A 23153-nucleotide genomic window follows, 5' to 3' on the forward strand; every position below is an offset into this window, starting at 1 on the left:
ACACATATTATGGAATGAACGCCATGCGTAAGCATAGGAGCTATGATCACCAAATGCCAACTATGTTGGCTTGGTTTTGTGATCCATATGCCTGATGATGTAACCGTAGCTGGACAAGGGCCGAGAGATGAAGGAGGGCATAAGCACTTCCTTCCATGCAACGACTTTACTACAGATAATGGCACACCTAACGGCAAGGATCGTTGATCAACTGCATCTCCAGGGGAAAGCAGGATGGAGATAGTTAAGCTAAAACAAGGATAGCAGGAGAAGACTTTGCTTTAGAGGAAGCCAAAGCTAGCAACAGTCTCTCTTTAGACGGATTATCCTCTCACCCTAATGAAGGCCACAGCGTCCTTAGGGCGTTGACACTGGCAGTGTTATCAACTGAAGTAATAATATCGGATTGACCTCCTAGAAGAAGAGATCCTCTATGGGAAGCAGATACCACTGTCTCTGACCTTACACAAGGGTTAATTCAACATCCTCTTTCTTCTTTGCATTGCTTCCCAAGAGAAGAGTAATGGAGAAGAATAAGAAGCTAGAGTTCCAGGATGAGGAAGGAGAGAACCAGCAGATTTATTTGCCTTCTAGGGAAGAGTCTTGCTTGGTTGTCTTCTTCCTCTTCCTGCCATACTCTTGCCATTCTCCCTAGACTCCTTATAGGCAGAAAACTGTGAGCAGTCATGCTCCTCCAAGAAGAACAGAAACAGTAGGGATCCACGTTTCTCTGGGTCATAAAAATTCTACACCGCCATCCAAAAACTACAAGGCAAGACCGCATGCCTACTTGTGGTTTATCTATTCTGAGGCAAACACGCAAACAATCTGTCACGTGAAAATAAGAGGTCAAGCTTGGGACACCAAGATTATATCCATACTATACTAAGTCAAAGTGGCTTCTCAATGAGCTAGTAGGGCTTCGCCCCCTATCCGCCAGTAACTGTCAACACCTTGCTATAAATCTCAATAGCCGAGTTGCCAGCTTTGCTAAAATCATACGCTTATTAAAGGACATGGGTTTGTTACTGTGTAGGAACAGACAGTCAATAATTGCATAAAAATGTGTACTGTATTACCATATGTCAAAAAATTATAAAGAAATAATTCCTTTCTCAATCTCAAAAGCACAATGTTTAAAAGATCATATAATTTGACATTAATAATACTGTAATCTGACAGATCTCAACTGATTTGAGAAAAACACATTTCTATAGTATTCTGTAGAAAGAGTTATTCATATGAATCTCACCTGCCAATCATCTTGTGAGACAATAAGAACTGTTCTTTGGTTATATGAACAACAGACAAGACACAAAGCATTAAGTGACCTAATCATCTTTGACTCATGCTCAAATATTGGCTCCCGAGGCCGCACTTCACGCTCACTGACAGTCCAGACTTTTACCCAGCCTCCAGTAGTTACGCCTAATACAACTTCATCTGTAAAAGTAGAATATCCAAAGTAAATAACATATCATAAAGAACAAATTGCTAAACCATAATAAATAAATAACAGTATAATGTGATCATTCTAAAAAAAAAATCTCATATAAAAAAGATTTAACAGCTAACCATTTCTTTTTGGTGGTCTAAGTATATGAAGTGCCGAGATCCAATCCGGGTGTATGCGAGTAGCGAGAGAGAAGAGGATGTCCAATGTGTGTGGATCATAAACTAGAATTTCTGGATAGTTGCCCACACAAAATAATCTAATATTCTCAACATTTAACATATGATATGCCTGTAACAGAGAAGAAAGAATAATTTTGTTTTCATTATTCAAGAAAATATTTTTTCATAAAGCATTTCCTGACTGCAAATTAATTATTTCTCATGGTACCATCACACAGCAAATCCAAACACCACAAACAGGTATATGAAATGACTAACCTTCATAGAGGAATGGATATTAGCAGAACGAAGGACCTCCACACATCGACCATCTCTTAAATCCCAAGTACACATTTCTCTGTAGAAACATTAATTTTACTTCAAGTATTCCATAATCACAGTTACCTTTGATGTGCTTTACACCTGCTTAAGCACTTCACACTACAATAGTTGATTTCATAAACTAAGCAACATATTTGGCCCAGCTACATTAATCATTTATATGCCCAACTGTGTTGTGGGCATATTAATTTAACAGTACATTAATTAGTTTATCAATTATTGTTTATTTAATACATGCAATAAAGAAAATACTTTTAAATTAATGTGAACAGAATGACACTAATTAAGAAATGGTATTCTAACCAAAAATTATTTCAATACTTAAGCGAAATTCATGTGCTATTCATTCATTGAATGAGAAGCTTGGTTGGATTAAAAATAAAATAAAATGTTTGCAAAGATGTTTGTAAAACCATCCTTCCAACCAAAATGATACAGTTGGGCACAGAGTGTTTGTGTGAACCATGCCTTCCCCAAGCTGCTGGAACCTGGAGATGAAAGAACTGTGCCATTTTAAGACCCAGTTGGTCCACTGGTTCGCAACGTTATGCAGAAGGAATTCCATTGCCCTCACACCTATAAAGACGATGCTCTTGAACATCTTATGCTTCTCAGGGTAGGACAGATCTTTGGCGTCGGCTAAATAGCTCGACCAGTGGCTCATCCAGCAGGCGGCCTGAAGAGTAGCTCTTGCCATCCTCTCTATGTCAGGGCATCTGCCGCTGAAAACACAACAAGTTGTGACGCTAACTTGTCTGCAGCTGTACCCTTAGCCAGGGCTGAAACTGCTGGGCCTAGCGGTAAAGGGGAAGGGATGTCATTTTCCATCCTATAAAAATGTTATTTTTATAATAAAATAAATTTTTGAATATACTTACCCGGTGATTATATAAGCTGCAGCTCTGCTGCTCGACAGAAAACTCTACGTTCAAAATCCGCCAGCGATCGCTATGCAGGTAGGGGGTGTACTTCAACAGCGCCATCTGTCGTGCAGGTACTCAGTACTCAATGTAAACACAGAACTCAATTTTCTCCTCGGTCCACTGGGTCTCTATTGGGGAGGAAGGGAGGGTCCTTTAATATATAATCACCGGGTAAGTATATTCAAAAATTTATTTTATTATAAAAATAACATTTTTCAATATTAAACTTAGCCGGTGATTATATAAGCTGATTCACACCCAGGGGGGTGGGTAGAGACCAGCATTAATTGTTTACATTATTATGAGCTAAGGATTTTGTATTTCATTTTAGCAGTTATTCAAAATAACAAACATAAAATAAATAAGTACCTGGTAAGGAAGTCGACTTGAACAATTACTCTGCCTTTTTAAGTACGTCTTCCTTACTGAGCCTCGCGATCCTCTTAGGATGCTGAGCGACTCCTAGGAGCTGAAGTATCAAGGGTTGCAACCCATACTACAGGACCTCATCAAAACCTCTAATCTAGGCGCTTCTCAAGAAAAGAATTTGACCACCCACCAAATCAACCAGGATGCGAAAGGCTTCTTAGCCTTCCGGACAACCCAAAAACAACAATAAAAAACATTTCAAAAGAAAGATTAAAAAAGGTTATGGAATTAGGGGAATGTAGTGGTTGAGCCCTCACCCACTACTGCACTCGCTGCTACGAATGGTCCCAGGGTGTAGCAGTTCTCGTAAAGAGACTGGACATCTTTAAGATAAAAAGACGCGAACACTGACTTGCTTCTCCAATAGGTTGCGTCCATTATACTCTGCAGAGATCTATTTTGTTTAAAGGCCACTGAAGTTGCGACAGCTCTAACTTCATGCGTCCTTACCTTCAGCAAACCATGGTCTTCCTCACTCAGATGGGAATGAGCTTCTCGTATCAACAGTCTGATATAATAGGATACTGCATTCTTTGACATAGGCAAAGAAGGTTTCTTAATAGAACACCATAAAGCTTCTGACTGTCCTCATAAAGGAATATCGAACGATTTCGGCCAAGGACGAGAAGGTAGCTCGTTTTTGGCTAGAAAACCAAGCTGTAAAGAACATGTAGCCGTTTCAGATGAAAATCCGATGTTCCTGCTGAAGGCGTGAATCTCACTGACTCTTTTAGCTGTGGCTAAGCAAACCAGGAAAAGAGTCTTTAAAGTGAGATCTTTAAAGGAGGCTGCTTGTAGTGGCTCGAACCTTTCTGACATAAGGAATCTTAGTACCACGTCTAAATTCCAACCAGGTGTAGCCAGACGACGCTCCTTTGTGGTCTCAAAAGACTTAAGGAGGTCCTGTAGATCTTTGTTGTTGGAAAGATCTAAGCCTCTGTGACGGAAGACTGATGCCAACATGCTTCTGTAACCTTTGATAGTGGGAGCTGAAAGAGATCTTTCTTTCCTCAGGTATAATAGGAAGTCAGCTATTTGGGTTACAGAGGTACTGGTCGAGGATACTGATACTGACTTGCACCAGTTTCGGAAGACTTCCCACTTCGACTGGTAGACTCTAAGAGTGGATGTCCTCCTTGCTCTAGCAATCACCCTGGCTGCCTCCTTCGAAAAGCCTCTAGCTCTAGAGAGTCTTTTGATAGTCTGAAGGCAGTCAGACGAAGAGCGTGGAGGCCTGGGTGTACCTTCTTTACGTGTGGCTGACGTAGAAGGTCCACTCTTAGAGGAAGAGTTCTGGGAACGTCCACCAGCCATTGAAGTATCTCGGTGAACCATTCTCTCGCGGGCCAGAGGGGAGCAACTAACGTCAACCTTGTCCCTTCGTGAGAGGCGAACTTCTGCAGTACCTTGTTGACAATCTTGAACGGGGGGAATGCATAAAGGTCTAGATGTGACCAATCCAGTAGAAAGGCATCTATATGAACTGCTGCTGGGTCCGGGATTGGTGAGCAATATATTGGGAGCCTCTTGGTCATCGAGGTTGCGAAGAGATCTATGGTAGGCTGGCCCCATGTGGCCCACAGTCTCTTGCACACATCCTTGTGTAGGGTCCATTCTGTTGGAATGATTTGACCCCTCCGACTGAGGCAATCTGCCATGACATTCAAGTTGCCTTGGATGAACCTCGTTACTAGAGAAAGGTTTAGATCTTTTGACCAGGTGAGGAGGTCCCTTGCGATCTCGTACAACGTCATAGAATGGGTCCCTCCTTGCTTGGAGATGTACGCCAAGGCCATGGTGTTGTCCGAGTTCACCTCCACCACTTTGCCTTGAAGGAGGGACTTGAAGCTTTTCAAGGTCAGATGAACTGCCAGTAGCTCCTTGCAGTTGATATGTAACGTTCTTTGATTCGAGTTCCAAGTTCCCGAGCATTCCCGACCGTCTAATGTCGCACCCCAGCCCGTGTCCGATGCGTCCGAGAAGAGAACGTGGTTGGGGGTCTGAACAGCCAGGGGCAGACCCTCTCTGAGGTTGATACTGTCCTTCCACCAAGTCAGGGAAGACTTCATCTTCTCGGAAATGGGGATCGAGACCGCTTCTAGCGTCTTGTCCTTTTTCCAGTAAACAGCTAGATGAAATTGAAGGGGACGGAGGTGTAGTCTCCCTAACGAAACGAACTGTTCCAGGGATGAAAGCGTCCCTATCAGACTCATCCACTGTCTGACTGAACATCGTTCCTTCTTTAGCATGTTCTGGATGCATACCTGGGCTTGACTTGTTCTGGGGGCCGACGGAAAAGCCCGAAAAGCTTGACTGTGAATCTCCATCCCTAAATACACAATAGTTTGGGATGGGACCAATTGGGACTTTTCCATATTGACCAGGAGACCCAATTCCTTGATCAGATCTAGAGTCCACTTTAGATTCTCCAGACAGCGACGACTGGAAGAAGCTCTTAGAAGCCAGTCGTCCAAATAGAGGGAGGCTCTGATATCCGCTAAATGCAGGAATTTGGCAATATTCCTCATCAGCCTCGTAAACACAAGAGGAGCTGTGCTTAGGCCAAAGCACAGGGCTTGAAATTGGTAGACAACCTTTTCGTAAACGAATCTCAGAAAAGGTTGGGATTCTGGGTGGATGGGGACGTGAAAGTATGCGTCCCTTAGGTCTAAAGAGACCATCCAGTCTTCCTTCCTGACCGCTGCTAGAACGGACTTTATGGTCTCCATGGCGAACGTCTGCTTTGTGACAAAGACATTCAGCGCACTGACGTCTAGCACTGGCCTCCACCCTCCTGTCTTCTTTACCACTAAGAAGAGACGGTTGTAGAAGCCCGGGGATTGATGGTCCCGGACTTTGACTACCGCTCCCTTTTCTAGTAAGAGAGACACCTCCTGCTTCAAAGCTAGCCTCTTGTCTTCCTCTCTGTACCTGGGAGAGATCGATGGGAGACGTTGCTAGAGGGGGTTTGCGTACAAACGGGATCTTGTACCCTTCTCTGAGCAACTTCACAGATTGTGCATCTGCGCCCCTTTTCTCCCAGGTCTGCCAGAAGTTCTTGAGTCTGGCTCCCACTGCTGTCTGAAGAAGGTGGCAGTCAGACTCTGCCTTTAAAGGACTTGGTACCTTTCTTCTTCCCACGTCTCCCTTCGGCACGAGCACCTCCTCTGCTGGAGGCTCTGCCACGAAAGGGCGGAATGAATCTGGACGCTGGAGTGTCCATCCTGGGTCTTGACAAGGTAGGCAAAGGGGTGGCTTTGCGGGCAGAGGACGCAACCAGGTCATGGGTGTCCTTCTGAATCAAGGAGGTAGCAATCTCCTTTATCAAGTCCTCTGGGAAAAGGCACTTTGAGAGAGGAGCAAAAAGAAGTTCCGATCTCTGACACGGTGTTACTCCAGCTGACAGGAAAGAGCAAAGGTTCTCCCGTTTCTTGAGGACCCCGGATACGAACGAAGCCGCAAGCTCACTAGATCCGTCACGTATGGCCTTGTCCATGCAGGACATTATGAGCAAGGAAGATTCCTTGTCAGACGGGGAGATCTTCCTGCTCAAAGCTCCCAGACACCAGTCCAAAAAGTTAAAGACCTCGAAGGTTCTAAACACTCCTTTCAACAGATGGTCTAGGTCCGAAGGAGACCAACATATCTTAGAGCGTCTCATGGCTAGCCTGCGGGGAGAGTCTACTAGGCTTGAGAAGTCGCCCTGGGCAGAGGCAGGAACTCCCAAGCCGAGAACTTCTCCCGTGGCATACCAGACGCTCGATCTGGAAGAGAGTTTCGCAGGGGGAAACGTAAATGCTGTCTTCCCTAGGTTCTTTTTGGACTGCATCCAATCTCCTAAAACTCGTAAAGCTCTCTTGGACGAGCGGGCGAGGACGAGTTTCGTAAAGGCAGGCGCGGATGACTGCGTGCCTAAAGCAAACTCTGACGGAGGAGAGCGTGGAGCCGCAGACACAAACTGATCAGGATACATCTCTTTGAATAGAGCAAGAACTTTTCTAAAGTCCAAAGAGGGTTGCGTGGTCTTGGGTTCGTCAATGTCCGTATGAGGGTCGTCAATGTGTGCAGCGTCGTCATCATCAGAGAGTCCATCATCTGAGAATTGAGGAGGAAGCGGCAAGGGAGAAGGAATCGGCTGGTCAGCTGAGTCCGGCAGCACGGGTGAACCGGACGCAACGTCATGGAACTGTTGCCCAGTCTGTGAACTGGCAACAACCATAGCAGCGCGGGGACGCAAAGCGTCTACTCCAGACTGTCTAGTCTGATTTGGGCGAGTAGAGGTAACCACACTGGGTTGCGGAGGTTGACGCACCGCGTCAAAACAAAACAACTTAGACTGTTGTTGTACCTCGCGAACGTCAACGGAAGGTTCCGTGCGTCGCTGAACGTCAACATGCGGCTGGCAGGGTACACTGGAACGCATGGGTGGCGGGACTTTCTCAGCTGGAGTGCGGCAGAAGGTCGCCTCAGCGTCCACCGGACGCACAACCGTGGGTGGTTGTAGGCTAGAGGTTGGTGCAGCGTCAACCTTCTCCGCACGAAAGTCCTGCATCAATGACGTTAACTGAGACTGCATGGTCTGCAGCAAAGACCACTTAGGGTCTACAGTAGCAGGTGCGGCAACAGACGGTGTTACTGCCTGATGCGGTACCGCTTTGCCTCTCTTAGGAGGTGAGCAGTCGTCGGAAGACTGCAGCGAGTCCGAACTGACCCAGTGGCTACAACTGGGCCGCTGGACTTGCGCGGAAGGGACCGACTTGCGCTTAAGAGGCCGCGAGACCTTGGTCCATGGTTTCTTACGAGAAACCTCTTCCGCAGACGAGGAATAAATGGGCTCTCTCGTCTTTGTGTGGGTGGGTCGATCTTGGGTAGATACGCCCGAAACCACGGAGGGAACGTCTGTTCGCTGATTAAAGCCTCTCGAACCCTTTGGTCGTACGACATTGCTTCTCCCCTGGGCTTGGGAGCTTGCAAGAGGTCCCGGACTGGGAGGACGACAAGCACGAACAGACGATCCCTCAAGCGCAACACTATCCACAACACTATCCACAACACTACCACTCACTTTATCACTACCCACTGCACTCTTACACTTCAGCTCCTTGACGTCTGCCATGAGTTGGTTACGGTCACTCGCCAATGACTCGACTCTCTCACCCAGAGCCTGGATGGCACGCATCATATCTGCCATCGAAGGTTCTTGAGTGCTAGAAGGGGGATCAGGAGCAACCACTACAGGGGAAGGAATAGGTTGTGGGGCATGAGGAGAGGAAAATTCAACGGAGCGAGATGAACTTCTCCTGACTCTATCTCTCTCTAGCCTACGTGTATATTTCTGGAATTTGATAAAATCGAATTCCGAAAGCCCAACGCATTCCTCACATCGATCTTCCAATTGACAGGTTTTATCCCGACAATTGGAACAAATGGTGTGAGGATCGATAGAGGCCTTCGGAAGACGCCTTGAACAGTCCCTAGCATTACACTTCCTGAATTTAGGGACTTGAGAAGGGTCAGCCATTTTGAATTAGTCAAAGGGGAATTCAAAAACTATCCAAAGTCATCAACAAATAATCCGATATCAACAAAAGAATGCAAGGATGTATTGAAGATAAAGCCTGCAAAGCGAAAGCTCAAAACTAGAAACGTGTACTTCACCAAAAAGTTGTGAAAACCAATCCAGTTAGCAACAGCGAATTTAGTAGGTCTTGCCGGTGGCACGACAGAGAGAAAATTGAGTTCTGTGTTTACATTGAGTACTGAGTACCTACACGACAGATGGCGCTGTTGAAGTACACCCCCTACCTGCATAGCGATCGCTGGCGGATTTTGAACGTAGAGTTTTCTGTCGAGCAGCAGAGCTGCAGCTTATATAATCACCGGCTAAGTTTAATATTGAAAATTTCATTTGCCTTACGAATAGCGGAGGAATAATCTTAGAAGACTTCCTAGCTCTAAAGAAATCTTTCCTAGTAGAGATCTGGGAGTCTACTTTGTCGATGGACTCAGATGCAAGAATTTACCATGACAGCTCAAGATGACGTTTGTTGGCTCTAGGAACCCTCCACAGCTTGTCTATGACTGCATTCCTCTTCCTAGGAAGGGAGGAAGAAGCCTCACCTAGGCCATTGACTTTCCTGATGCATATGAGCACCTACAGGAAAGTAGACTCCGACTCCCCTACCTCAGTGTCTAGAGCCTTAGGGTTAGGGCCAACTGGTAGGGGAAGCACCCCTATTGATTAATTTGAACCATCAGAAAAGCATTCTTCCACGTCCGATGCCACAACCAGATGGCATAGGGTTGGGTCGTTGTGTTCATTGTTATTGTAAAAATCAGGGGAACGAGGATTCAACGGACCCTCCCAGAATCGCTAGCCGATACGGCAGCAGCAGAGAGCTGTACCTGACTCTGGGATCTTCCAAGATTTTACAGGCAACATAGAAGTCTTTACTCTCCTTCGTCCTACCCGTAAATGAGGCTAAGATGCTAGACGCTTCCTTAATGCATACAGTATTACCTCTTGCTGTGCAACAGAAAAGCATACAGCAGCTTCTTGCTCCCTATGCATTGCATTTGGGGAAGGTGCTGGTCAAACTGACTTTTAGCAAGCGCCTGAAATTATCCACTAATGAGATTTCTCTCTGAGTTCTCAAGCTTCTATGGTTATGTGGATGGAAGGTATTCCTTGGAGGAGGAGTAACCTGCCTACTTGGCTTACATGTCTTTGGATTCAATTTTACAGGAACAATGCCCAATTCTTCCAATGACGGATCTTCCCCTGACACTCTGGATCTGATCAACTGTGTTTGGTGGTATTCTAGGAACTAGTCAAGCCTACATACGTGCACTTGTTCATGTTGGTGTGCTGTAGTCTATGATCAGGAGGAGGAGAAAAGTCTTCCTGTACCAGAAGCACAGAGACTGCTTTCAGAGCCTAAGAATACCCCATTACCTCTCGTAAAGCAGGCATAGTTATAGACACATCTTTCAGAATTTGATTTGAAAACTATGAACGAGCTAAAAAGATCTTGCGCTAAAGGTGCACGAGGCTGATTAGCGTACTCTACCCAATAAAGGTATGCTGACACAGCTGTCAGCAAGCTACTGCAACCCACTTCGAGCAGGCTGGGAGGGAGTGCTGTTGGCGTGCGGTATCAATCTGACCCATTCCAGTTGAGAGGATGGATTGCACCACGACTGTCTCTTACAGACACAATATTGCGATGACTCACAAACTGTGCTCCCTGAAGACCGCACATGCGATTTTCAGAGGGCTACGAAGCTCTTCCTTTCCATGCTGAAAACTTTTCTTGCAGTTCTTCTGTGTCTGCTATAATGACCAGATCATTTGCAAATATTAGTTCCCTAAATTCTTCGTTGTTCCTTAATTTTGGTGACAAAGTGTCTATAGTACCAAAGAACATGATTGGACTCAGAGCAGAATGCCTCAGTTTCCTCATATTGTGGGTGTACTGTAGTTCTTACCCCCTCATACATCACCCTTAGTAGCCTTACCAACTTTCCCAGTACTCCTCTCTTTCTCAAATACCAATAGACTAACCTTCTTCGTACCCTATCATATGCCTTTTCGAGATTCCCAAAACATATGTAAACTTTCCTGTTTTCTTCTAGATACTCCTCTTGGATAGTCTTACTATAAAAATAGCACCCTCTGTGCTCTTCCTTTTCATAAACTCAAACAACTGCTCATCTTTATCTATCAATTCTCTTAACCTACCCTTAACTATTATCTCTAGTATCTTAAATACAGGAACCAAGTTTTATTTCTTTGTAGTTCCCACAGTTTAACAAATTGTTTATAAAATTGAAGTATCCCACTATCTTTCAAGTTCCTTGGCATTTCCTCTACATTATAGATCATTTCCAATAATGTATGCACCCACTCTTTGCTTATATTTCCCAATTCCTTGATCATTTCTATTGTTACCTCTTTTTTCCCTGCAGCTTCATTTATTTTTCTTTATATAATTTTCGACTTCAGTCTCTCTGATGTTTGCTATTGGTTCTTCTACAGGAGGAAAATTTTTCAGTTCTTGACTATCATTCTCAGTGTCTATTAGTTGTGAAAAATAGTATTTCCATCTCCTATTGACTTCCTCTTCCTCAATTACATATTTTCATTTTAATTTCTTTTATAATTCCCACCTCTATTACATCTAGCCTCTCACTTCTCACTTCTGAAATTGTGTAGATTACCTTTTCTCCTTCCAGTATTCCAATCACCTAATACCATTCTCTCCTGGCTTCTCCTTTTGCTGTCACTACCATTCTCTTTACTTCCCTATTTATCTATCTATATTCATCCCTAGCTTGGTAGTTGTTATCTTCCTTCTACCTTCTGACTATACAGTACTGTCCTATTTTCCTTCACAGCTGTTTGAACCTCCTGATTTCACTACTATGTTTCCTATTCCTGTTGCTGTTTTCACTTTTCCTCCAACATACTTCTACTGCTGCTGATACCAACCCATATCTACTCAGGAAAGTCTGACGTTCCTTTTACACAGCACTCTTCTCTGGCTCTTTCCATGTTACTTCTGAACTCTTGCTTTCTCCCCTTTCGGTTCCAAGTTTTGCTTATCCTACTCCTGGCAGAAGCTTTTCTTTTCCTCATTGCTTTCAAACTAAGATCTGCCACCACATGTTCTTGTTAAACTAAGGCAGATTCATTTGGAATAACCTTAAAATCCATAACAACTTTGTGTCCCTTCCTAACTAAAACAAAGTCAATATGTGTCTCATTTTGTTTACTGTACTTTTATAGGTTACCAAATGTCTTCTCATTTTCTCAAACTGTGTATTCAAGACTATCAGATTTACAGCTTTTGCCAATTCTAACATTCTTTCACCTTCCTGGTTTCTTCACCTAAAACCTCTTCCTCCATGTATTCATTCAGTCATCAAAAATCTCACCTACATGGGCATTCATGTCCCCAGATAACACTTATACTGTAGTTCACTTCTTGGAACTCTTTCTGCATATTTTTCTAACTTCTCTCTGAATGCCTTTCTCCTCTTGTTGCAGGGTATATACCAAGATGATATGCCATACTCTCTTATCATTCACCAACTTCAACCCCATGAGCCTATCACTGATATGCTGAACCTCTATGACATTCTCCTACAAATCTGGATGGAGAATAATCTTCACACCATTTCTCCTTGTATCTTCCCTTATGTGGTAAACTTTATATTCTTCCTCAAGCTAGCACTTTTCCCCAATAATTTAGTTTCCTGCAAGCATGGAATCATAATTTTCCTTCTCTGAACTACATCAACCAAATCTCTTCCCTTACCTGTGAAGCTAGCAACATTTCAAAGATGTAGCACGGTGTTGTTAATTATAACAAGATCGGATACATTAAGACTCTTCCCAAGGGAAAGGCTCGCCTGTTTTGCTAAGGGAGACAGGTGAATCTCCCAGCCTCGAGATTGTCCAAGCATTAAAGAAAAAAAAATCTTAAAAGCCAAGATTGAAGAGAAGCCGATAGCATGTCTGTATTATTTAGTGGCTGGAATCAAAATGACTGTTCAGGGTACCAGCAGAGAGACGGAGCTTCCCCATCACAGGCGGGTGATTACTAGCTACTGCCAACACTTCGTCATAAGTTTTAACAAACGAGTTCCAGCTGCGCTTGAATCAATCCTTTATTAAAGAACGAAGGCTTGTATTCATATGGGAACAATCTGGGTTCTTGGGGTCTAGATCTCTAAAAGTTTTCTGTATTATTGAAAATTGGTCAAAAATCTTACATGTACAGTACAGTACATTATTGTATTATATTCACTTACCCATTTTCTGAAGAACTGACAAGAAAGGTAGTTCCTCGAGCATCTCCTCCTGGAGCCAGGCATGTGACACTAGCGGTGTGGCCCACCAATAGACATCTAGGTGTCAGCTATTGGAAAAAAATTAATGAAGTTAGTTTGCTAATGAGCTAAGGAACTGATTAAGTTTACCACTATAATGTACTAAAAAAAAAAAAAACACAGTCATCAATAAAAGTTTTAAATAGCAAAATAAAATATTAAGAACTACTATTTGTTGAGAAAAAAATCAACCAAGTTAACTGAGGTCTGTGGGGATAAACCTAAGTAAACTTGGGTCTATGAGGATTAAAATTCCGGTCACTAAGGTCTAAAAATTGTTTTTCTCATAAAAATATGTTTGTTACGACTTACATATTTCACAGCAACTTTTATTGTGTTAAATAAACCAAAAATATTTTAGCAAAGTTAAAATGTTATTTTCATTAGTAAAATAAATTTTTGAATATACTTACCCGATGATCATATAGCTGTCAGCTCTGCTGCCCGACAGAAAAACCTACGGGTGGAATAGGCCAGCGATCGCTATACAGGTGGGGGTGTACATCAACAGCGCCATCTGTCAAGTAGGTACTCAAGTACTCGATGTCAACACAGAACCAATTTTCTCCTCTGTCCACTGGGTCTCTATTGGGGAGGAAGGGTGGGTCCTTTAATTTATGATCATCGGGTAAGTATATTCAAAAATTTATTTTACTTATGAAAATAACATTTTTCAATATTAAACTTACCCGATGATCATATAGCTGATTCACACCCAGGGGGGTGGGTAGAGACCAGCATTACATGTTGACATTATTATGAGCTAAGTATTCCGTATTTCATTTTAGCAGTTATTCAAAATAACAAACATAAAATAAATAAGTACCTGGTAAGGAAGTCGACTTGAACAATTACTCTGCCTTTTTAAGTACGTCTTCCTTACTGAGCCTCGCGATCCTCATAGGATGCTGAGCGACTCCTAGGAGCTGAAGTATGAAGGGTTGCAACCCATACTAAAGGTCCTCATCAAAACCTCTAATCTAGGCGCTTCTCAAGAAATGACTTTGACCACCCGCCAAATCAAGTAGGATGCGAAAGGCTTCTTAGCCTTCCGGACAACCCAAAAACAATAATAAAACATTTCAAGAGAAAGATTAAAAAGGTTAAGGAATTAGGGAATTGTAGTGGTGGAGCCCTCACCACTACTGCACTCGTTGCTACGAATGGTCCCAGATTGTAGCAGTTCTCGTAAAGAGACTGGACATTCTTAAGATAAAAGACGCGAACACTGATTTGCTTTTCCAATAGGTTGCGTCGAATATCTTTGCAGAGATCTATTTATTTAAAGGCCACGGAAGTTGCGACAGCTCTAACTTCGTGTGTCCTTACCTTCAGCAAAGCTTGGTCTTCCTCATTCAGATGGGAATGAGCTTCTCGTATTAACAGTCTGATAAAATAGGATAAAGCATTCTCTGACATAGGCAAAGATGGATTCTTAACTGAACACCATAAAGCTTCAGACGGGCCTCGTAAAGGTTTTTAAATAGAACTTAAGAGCTCTTACAGGACATAATACTCTTTCTAGTTCATTTCCAACCATACGATAAGTTTGGAATATCGAATGATATTGGTCAAGGCCGAGAAGGCAGCTCGTGTTTGGCTAGAAAACCAAGTTGTAGAACATGTAGCCGTTTCGGATGAGAATCCGATGTTCTTGCTGAAGGCATGAATCTCACTGACTCTTTTACCTGTGGTTAAGCATATCAGGAAAAGAGTCTTAAAGGTGAGATCTTTCAGGGAGGCTGATTGAAGCGGTTCGAACCTGTCTGACATAAGGAATCTTAGTACCACGTCTAAATTCCAACCAGGTGTAACCAAACGACGCTCCTTCGTGGTCTCAAAAGACTTAAGGAGGTCCTGTAGATCTTTATTGTTGGAAAGATCTAAGCCTCTGTGACGGAAGACTGATGCCAACATGCTTCTGTAACCCTTGATAGTGGGAGCTGAAAGAGATCGTTCTTTCCTCAGATATAAGAGAAAGTCAGCTATTTGAGTTACAGAGGTACTGGTCGAGGATACGGATACTGACTTGCACCAGTTTCGGAAGATTTCCCACTTCGATTGGTAGATTCTAAGGGTGGATGTTCTCCTTGCTCTAGCAAACGCTCTGGTTGCCTCCTTCGAAAAGCCTCTAGCTCTTGAGAGTCTTTCGATAGTCTGAAGGCAGTCAGACGAAGAGCGTGGAGGCCTTGGTGTACCTTCTTTACGCGTGGTTGACGTAGAAGGTCCACCCTTAGGGGAAGTGTTCTGGGAACGTCTACTAACCATCGAAGTACCTCGGTGAGTCATCCTCTCGCGGGCCAGAGGGAAGCAACTAGCGTCAACCTTGTCCCTTCGTGAGAGGCGAACTTCTGCAGTACCTTGTTGACAATCTTGAACGGAGGGAATGCATATAGATCTAGATGTGACCAATCTAGTAGAAAGGCATCTATATGAACTACTGCTGGGTCCGGGATAGGTGAGCAAACTATTGGGAGCCTCTTGGTCATCGAGGTTGCGAAGAGATCTATGGTTGGCTGGCCCCAGGTGGCCCAAAGTCTCTTGCATACATCCTTGTGGAGTGTCCATTCTGTTGGAATTATTTGTCCCTTCCGACTGAGACAATCTGCTATGACATTCAAGTTGCCTTGGATGAACCTCGTTACTAGTGAAAAGTCTAGACCTGTTGACCAGGTGAGGAGGTCCCTTGCGATCTCGTACCATGTCAGAGAGTAGGTCCCTCCTTGCTTGGAGATGTACGTCAAAGCCGTGTGTTGTCCGAGTTCACCTCCACCACTTTGCCTTGAAGGAGAGACCTGAAGCTTTACCAGGTCAGACGTACTGCCAGCAGCTTCTTGCAGTTGAAATGCATTGTCCTTTGACTCGAGTTCCATAATCCCGAGCATTCCCTACCGTCTAATGTCGCATCCCAGCCTACGTCCGATGCGTCCGAGAAGAGAACGTGGTTGGGAGTCTGAACAGTCAGGGGAAGACTCTTCTAAGGTTGAAAAAGTCCTTTCACCAAGTCAGACCAGACTTTAACTTTCCGGAAATCGGGATCGAGACCGCTTTTAGCGTCTTGTCCTTTTTCCAGTGAAAAGCTAGATGGTATAGAAGAGGACGGAGGTGTAGTCTTCCTAGTGACACAAATTAAACCACGGATGACAGAGTCCTTACCAGACTCATCCACAGCCTGACAGGGCAGCGTTCCTTCTTCAGCATCTTCTGGATGGATAGCAGGGCTGGGGGTTGATCGTCTTGTTCAGCAACGTCCTCATCAGAGGGTTCCTCATCCGAAACTGATGAGGAAACGGCAACGGAGTGGGCAACGTCTGACTCGCTGAATCCGGTCGCACTGGTGGAAGCGTGACGGAGCCGGACGCAATATCATGGTACTGCTGCACAGTCTGTGAACTGTCAACCATGGGGACGCGAGGAAGTACAGCGTCAACCTGAAACTGTCTAGACTGTCTGGGTTGTGCAGTCAACACCCTACCGGGTTGCTGAGGTTGACGCACTGCGTCACAACAAGTCACCTCTGCTGGTTGTTGAACGTCTTCCTAGTGACACACTGAACGTCAACAACCACCTCCGAGCGTCGCTTAACGTCAACGTGCGACTGGCAACCCACACTGGGTCGCATCGGTGGAGGAACCACCTCAACTGACGGACGCGAGTAGGATACCTCAGCGTCAACAGGGCGCACAACCAACCGGTAGGAAGGTTGTTGGCCAGAAGGTTCTTCTCCGTGTTAAGTCCTCTATCAAGGACACAAGCTTGGACTGCATGTCTTGCAGCAAAGCCCATTAGGGTCTACGGGAGCAGGTGTGGCAACAGACGGGGTTAGCGACATAAGCGGAACCATTTACCATCCCTGGAAGCCTTGTTATGTGTGACATAAAAGTACAGCAAAACTTCAAAGGCTCGACAAAAGTTCATAGGAGGCTAAGCAGCTTAAGGCTCCTCTCCAAATGACAGAGTCCTCAAAGGAATATCAGTAGGAGGGAGAACAGCACTTTCTCATCTACAGGAACCTTGTCCGAGAAAAGCTAGGTTATCTCAGTGAGGGTCTCACTGGTGCATTAGCAGCAGACCAGAAGGCAACGTTATGTAACTGCATGACAGTCTGTGAACTGTCAAAAACTGAACTGTCAACCACAACAGGTGCGTGAGGACATGCAGCACTGGTGCATTAGCAGCAGACCAGAAGGCAACGTTATGTAACTGCAGACAGTCTGTGAACTGTCAAAAAACTCAACTGTCAACCACAACAGGCGCGTGAGGACATACAGCACTGGTGCATTAGTAGCAGACCAGAAGGCAACGTTACTGCTTGACAGTCTGTGAGCTGGCAACAACCAAAGCTGTGTGGGGAAGCCTCAACTCCTGACTGACTAGTCTGCTGCGGGCGAGTGGCGGTAACCACAGTGGGTTGCGGAGGCTAACGCACCGTGTCAAAACACGGCAGCTTAACTCCACCCTCCTGTTGTTGTGGTAGCACACGCACGTCAACGGAGTGCTCCGTGCATCTGTGGGAGTCAGCATGCGTCTGGCAGGGTCGATTGCGCATGGGTGGAGGAGCTCTCACAGCCAGAGTGTGGGAGCAGGCAGCCGCAGCGTCTGCTGGGCGCACAACCGTGGCAGGTTGTAGGCAAACGGGTGCATCGTCAACCTTCTCCGCAGTCGGAGTGTGGGAGCAGGCAGCCTCAGCGTGAGCTGGGCGCACAACCGTAGCAGGTTGTAGGCAAACGGGTGCATCGTCAACCTTCTCCGCAGTCGGAGTGTGGGAGCAGGCAGCCTCAGCGTGAGCTGGGCGCACAACCGTGGCAGGTTGTAGGCTAACGGGTGCAGCGTTAACCTTCTCCGCACGAAACTCCTGCATAACCGCAGCTAATTGAGTCTGCATAGACTGCAGTAAAGACCACTTAGGGTCTACAAAAGCGGCAACAGACGGAGCTACTGTCCGTTGTGACTGAGGGTCTAAAAAAGCGGGTGCGGCAACAGACGGAGTTACTGCCTGTTGCGGTACCACCTTGCCTCTCTTGGGAGGTGTGCAGTCGTCGGATGACTGCAGCGAGTCCGAACTGACCCAGTGGCTACACCTGGGCCGTTGGACTTGCACGGAAGGGACCGACTTGCACTTAATAAGCTGCGAGACCTTGGTCCAAGGTTTCTTACGAGAAACCTCTTCCGCAGACGAGAAGTAAATGGGCTCTCTCGTCTTTGTGTGGGTGGGGCGATCTTGGTAGATACGCCCGAAACCACGGAGGGAAAAACGTCTGTTCGTTGATCAAGGCCTGACGAACCCATAAGTCGTTCGACATTACTTCTCCCCTGGGCTTGGGAGCTTGCAAGAGGTCCCGGACTAGGTGAACGACAGGCACGAACAGACGAACCCTCGGACGCAACACTGTAACACTTTGCGCATATCACTTTATCACTTTGATTTTCTGTTTTGCACTTATTTCACTGAAATCGAAACTTTTACTGATTTCTACCTGAAACACGCAATCCTACCCTTCATTAAAAGGTAGTAATTGCGAAAACAGTCGTATAATGCAACAGAAAACATATATAAAGATAAAGAATTCAGTGGCTGGGAAAGAGACTAAACACTAGATCAAATAAACTACGTTTACAATCTCTCACCGCACATAGCCTGGGAACAAGAATAAAACCCTAGAAACGTTTTACCTTCTTTCCCTACAGCGACTAGGGAGGAGAGTAAAACGAGAACAACGTTACCCGCTTGAACGAAACGTTTTTTCTCCTCTCTCTCCCTCCGTCTCTATCTCTCTCTCTCTTTCTCTCTTGATTTCGCACCTGAGAGAAGAGCCCAATTATATATCGTCAAAACATGTTATTTGATAAAGGAAAAAACTGAAAGGTTTTCCAAATAAAAAGTTCCTTTAATTTAGAATTTAAACCATTTAAGCTAAGAAAGAATGAACGAAACGCCAGAATCGGTTTACTCTTACTGCAAAGTGAAACCGTGAAACACTCTTTCTATCGTAACGATAGAGCGCATGTTGAACGTCCTGAACGTCAACAACTGCGTAGACTAAAAAACTAAACGTTAGTTCATCTTTGAAAACAGTACGAGACTATCAAAGAAATTCTTTCATAAAACATTAAATTTAAAAAGTTATAAATTCTTTAAAGGTAAAATACGATATAACGGGGTCAACGTTGATTAACTCCGGTTCTAAGTTAGGACCGCCTAAGGTCGCATATAAACAAAACATAAAAATTTATTTTTATATGTTGAAAATAAATGGAAAGTTAATCGAAGAGGCCTAATAAAGGCGGAGAGATATAAAATATATAGATCTATAACGTGTTAAGCAAATTTACTAAAACCTAAACACACTTCCGTCTAAGGGAAGGGTCGGCCATTTAAAAGTGAAAGAGAGTCCATACTCTCTTTGTCACCATAATTAAATCTATCCAAAACGAGTTCAAGTTTTGAAATGAAGATAAAACCCCTGCATAGCAAAAGCTCAAAACTGGAATAGTGTACTTCACCAAATAGTTGTGAAAACAAATCCAGTTAGTAACAGCGTATTTAGTAGGTCTTGCCAGTGGCACGACAGAGAGAAAATTGGTTCTTTGTTGACATCGAGTACTTGAGTACCTACTTGACAGATGGCGCTGTTGATGTACACCCCCACCTGTATAGCGATCGCTGGCGTATTCCGCCCGTAGGTTTTTCTGTCGGGCAGCAGAGCTGACAGCTATATGATCATCGGGTAAGTTTAATATTGAAAAAAATAAATTCTATATTTTTAAATAGAAGAAGCTAATATAATCTAATTAACTCTTGATATAACTTATATGATTTAGCAGTATTTTATATTTAAATACTGTGCACAAATTGACCTACAATGAAAGTGCTTGCATGAAGCATTGCTAAATAAAGAAATTGAAAATTAATGTAAACCAGTGTAAAAGAAATAAGTTCAGACTAAACACATGTCATTTATAACTAGAATAACTTTAACATACGCAGCTAAAACAGAGAGGTAAATGTTTAAATAATCTCTTGTTGATTTAATTTCATGTCTTAGCCTATTGCCATTTTCATATTATTAGGCAACACAGCATTGCATCAGCCACTACACATTATATCCGTATCAACATTCAAGAGTTGCGATCTTGTGAATGAACTCAAAAGAAGTTGATTTAGTTCATTTATTTATTTTCAATTGATGATTGATATTGAATGCTTGGGGGGATACAGTCCTCTTGCTTTGGTTAATTTAATGCATCTGCCAATTTTTAACCATCAAGATGCCATATGTCAACAAATATTATAACTAGCTTATTTTAATCGGTTCCGACAATTATTCCCAGATCATCCATTGCTGTACTGCCAATGGTGGATCTGATATCCCATAAAATGACAAATTTGTAAGTAATTTGTATTTTCCTAATAATACAGACCTGTAGCTATTTATAGAGGTACTGTATTACTTTCGAGGAAGCTGAGAGATGAGCCATTAGACTTATAGACTTTTAGCAATTGTTAACAACCCATACCGTAGTTAGCAGGGGGGTGGGCTCCAAACAGATAAAGACTGGTGACGAGCTGGTGAGCAGAGGGCTGCTGTGATCAGCAAGTCGGTAAGTCGGAGATCAGCGTGTCGGGGATGGGCAAGTAGGTGATCCACGCACTGATGATCGGTGACCTGGGGAAGGGCTGCGACCCTTAGGAGAGCAGTAAACCACTGAAGAGGATCACGAAGGAACCGCCGTCGACGAACGACGAGCAGCAGCCTGTAGACGAGTTGGTGATAGAAGGTCAACTGGATGGCTGGAACCAGCTGGCGAGCCACGAACCGGAGTTCGTCAGCAAGCAGATGGTGAGAAATGATGGTCTGTCGAGTGCCGCGAGGCTGGCGGATGACTAAGTCGCAGAGACTCCGTAAGTGCGGGCGAAGGGCGGGAACCAGGAGGGGTATTAGGTGCCCACATGCAATATCTCAGTCGTCGATGGAGAGTACCAGGTTAGGTTCCCAGAAGGAAATCTGTGTTAAACACCTTCAACTATGCGCTGTACGTGGGAGGGCTACCAAACTAGCGTAAGCCCAAGAGAGGTGAGAAGACGATCTATGTCGTCCAGATGAGAGCAATCTCCGAAGAGAGGTTCTCCGGAGCAGCTCCTTCAACTCAATGGGGGAGGGTTACCAAAGTAGCAAGGAGAGAAGACGAACTTGAGCTGGCGAACAGTGAAAGCGAGTAAGCTAATGTCAAGTTGACTAATGGAGAGCCATCGCCTGTTAAGAACAGCAAAAGACGAATCCTCGAACGCCTAATGGCGATCGATGTAATTAGAAAGAAGCAGGAGATCATCTAGCCACTGAAGCAGTGATTGGCGAGCTGACAAATTGGAGATCTGGTGACACGCGAACAGGCCATCGGCGTGGCAATCACGATCTTTGATATTGCAACAGCAAGCTGGCAATTGGTAGGCTGGCGATAAACGAGCTGGCGATCGGCAAATTGACGATCAGAGAGCTGAAAATAGGCGAGTTGTTGAATGGCTTGCTGCTGGCAAATGACTGGTGAATTGGCGACTGGTGAGTTTGCAATCGGTGAGCTAGGAATAGGCAATTAGCGAGCTAGGAATAGGCAATTAGCGAGACTAGAGGGCGACAATCGGAGAAAGATGAGCTAGCAATTGGTGATCTGTGAGCTGGCGATTGGCGTTTAGTAAGCTGGCAATCGGCGATCAGAGAGCTAAGGATTGGCGAGCTGGAGATCGACGATCAGCAGGCTGACGAATGGCGATTGGTGAGCTAGCAATCGGAAGGAGATCAGCCCGAGCAGGAGATTGGCGCACAGCCAATCAAAGACCTGAAGGGATGGGACCCTTGGAAGGATGATCATCCACTGGAGAGGATCGCTACTAGATGGCGAGTCACGAACCGGAGTTCGTTGGCGAGCAGGAAAAGATGTGAGATTGTCTGATGAAAGCTGTTATGCTGGTGAACAACGAGACCTCAAGACCAAAGAAGCAGGCAAAGGTTGGGAACCAGGAAAACCATGATGAGGAAGATCCTCTAAAGAGGATCACTGCGAAGATGAAGCTGAAGTGCCCACAGACGTCTCTTTGCCAAAGGCGAAAGAGCGTGTCTGAGGCGCCGAAGAGGACTACGAACTCAGCAAGCTCGCCGATGATGATGACGATCCTCCCCAGGGAAGACTGCTCTGTTGGAGAGTCTCCGAAGAGGTGTCTCTATGGTAAGTCTCTCTCGCGAACGAGAGGTGATCACCTGCAGGAAAGACTTGCCTCCGACTTTGCTCCGCCCTAACGGAAGAGTCGGCTCAGCATGGGGGGAGAATAGTTTTTGGCGAAGAAACTGCTACAGACGATGAGATGTAACTGTCAGGAATTCTCCCCACAGGTAGGAAGGTTGCTAGACAGAGAAGATAAAGGGAAGTTCTCCCCAGGAAGGGAGGAGAACCCAACACCTGGGAAGGATATATCTCCCTTGGAAGGGAAAGTAGTCCAACCCCTGGAGGCGGACATTTGGGCAGCGCTTTTTGCTTCCCATCAACAAGCCTTGTTCAAGTTGACGGTCTACCTCGAGCACTACTTGAGAAAATGTAGCTGCAGCAAGTTCCTCGTGGTTAGCATGCTGATCAGGAGCTGCCACAGGCGCAAGAGAACAGGAAAGAGACAGCGCAGTGATAGCAGATTCCAGAGGAAGAAATGAAGAAATAAGGCATCGCTAACTGAGGAAAAATAAAAACAAATTATGCAAGAAAAAACTCCCTCGGGGGGAGCACTTAATCAGCAGACAGGATAGGTGTCCCCCATGATAACAGACAAAAATAAAGACTGCACACTCCCTTCCGAGGCCCAATATACGGGACAAGGAGAGCAGCAGTGTAAAAAAACTGTAACAAAACAAAAATTACAATTAAATAATTCAGCTGACAAAACAAACTACTCAGGAGAACCACAAA

General features: G+C 44.7%; 1 protein-coding gene across 5 annotated transcripts in view; it reads right to left on the reverse strand.

The window, feature by feature from the left end:
• Nucleotides 1-23153, reverse strand: part of Rbcn-3B (WD repeat-containing protein Rbcn-3B) — a 307575-nt gene that overhangs the window by 259451 nt on the left and 24971 nt on the right. For all 5 annotated transcript variants that reach the window (XM_068378881.1, XM_068378884.1, XM_068378883.1 and 2 more), the window contains exons 3-6: nucleotides 13125-13231; nucleotides 1894-1972; nucleotides 1576-1744; nucleotides 1253-1443 (exon numbers count right to left, since the gene is read on the reverse strand). In XM_068378881.1, coding sequence (XP_068234982.1) covers nucleotides 1253-1443; nucleotides 1576-1744; nucleotides 1894-1972; nucleotides 13125-13231 — 546 coding nt within the window. The remainder of the gene's footprint in view (nucleotides 1-1252; nucleotides 1444-1575; nucleotides 1745-1893; nucleotides 1973-13124; nucleotides 13232-23153) is intronic.

This window comes from Palaemon carinicauda, chromosome 8 (genome assembly GCF_036898095.1).
Source record: "Palaemon carinicauda isolate YSFRI2023 chromosome 8, ASM3689809v2, whole genome shotgun sequence".
Classification (NCBI taxonomy): domain Eukaryota; kingdom Metazoa; phylum Arthropoda; class Malacostraca; order Decapoda; family Palaemonidae; genus Palaemon; species Palaemon carinicauda.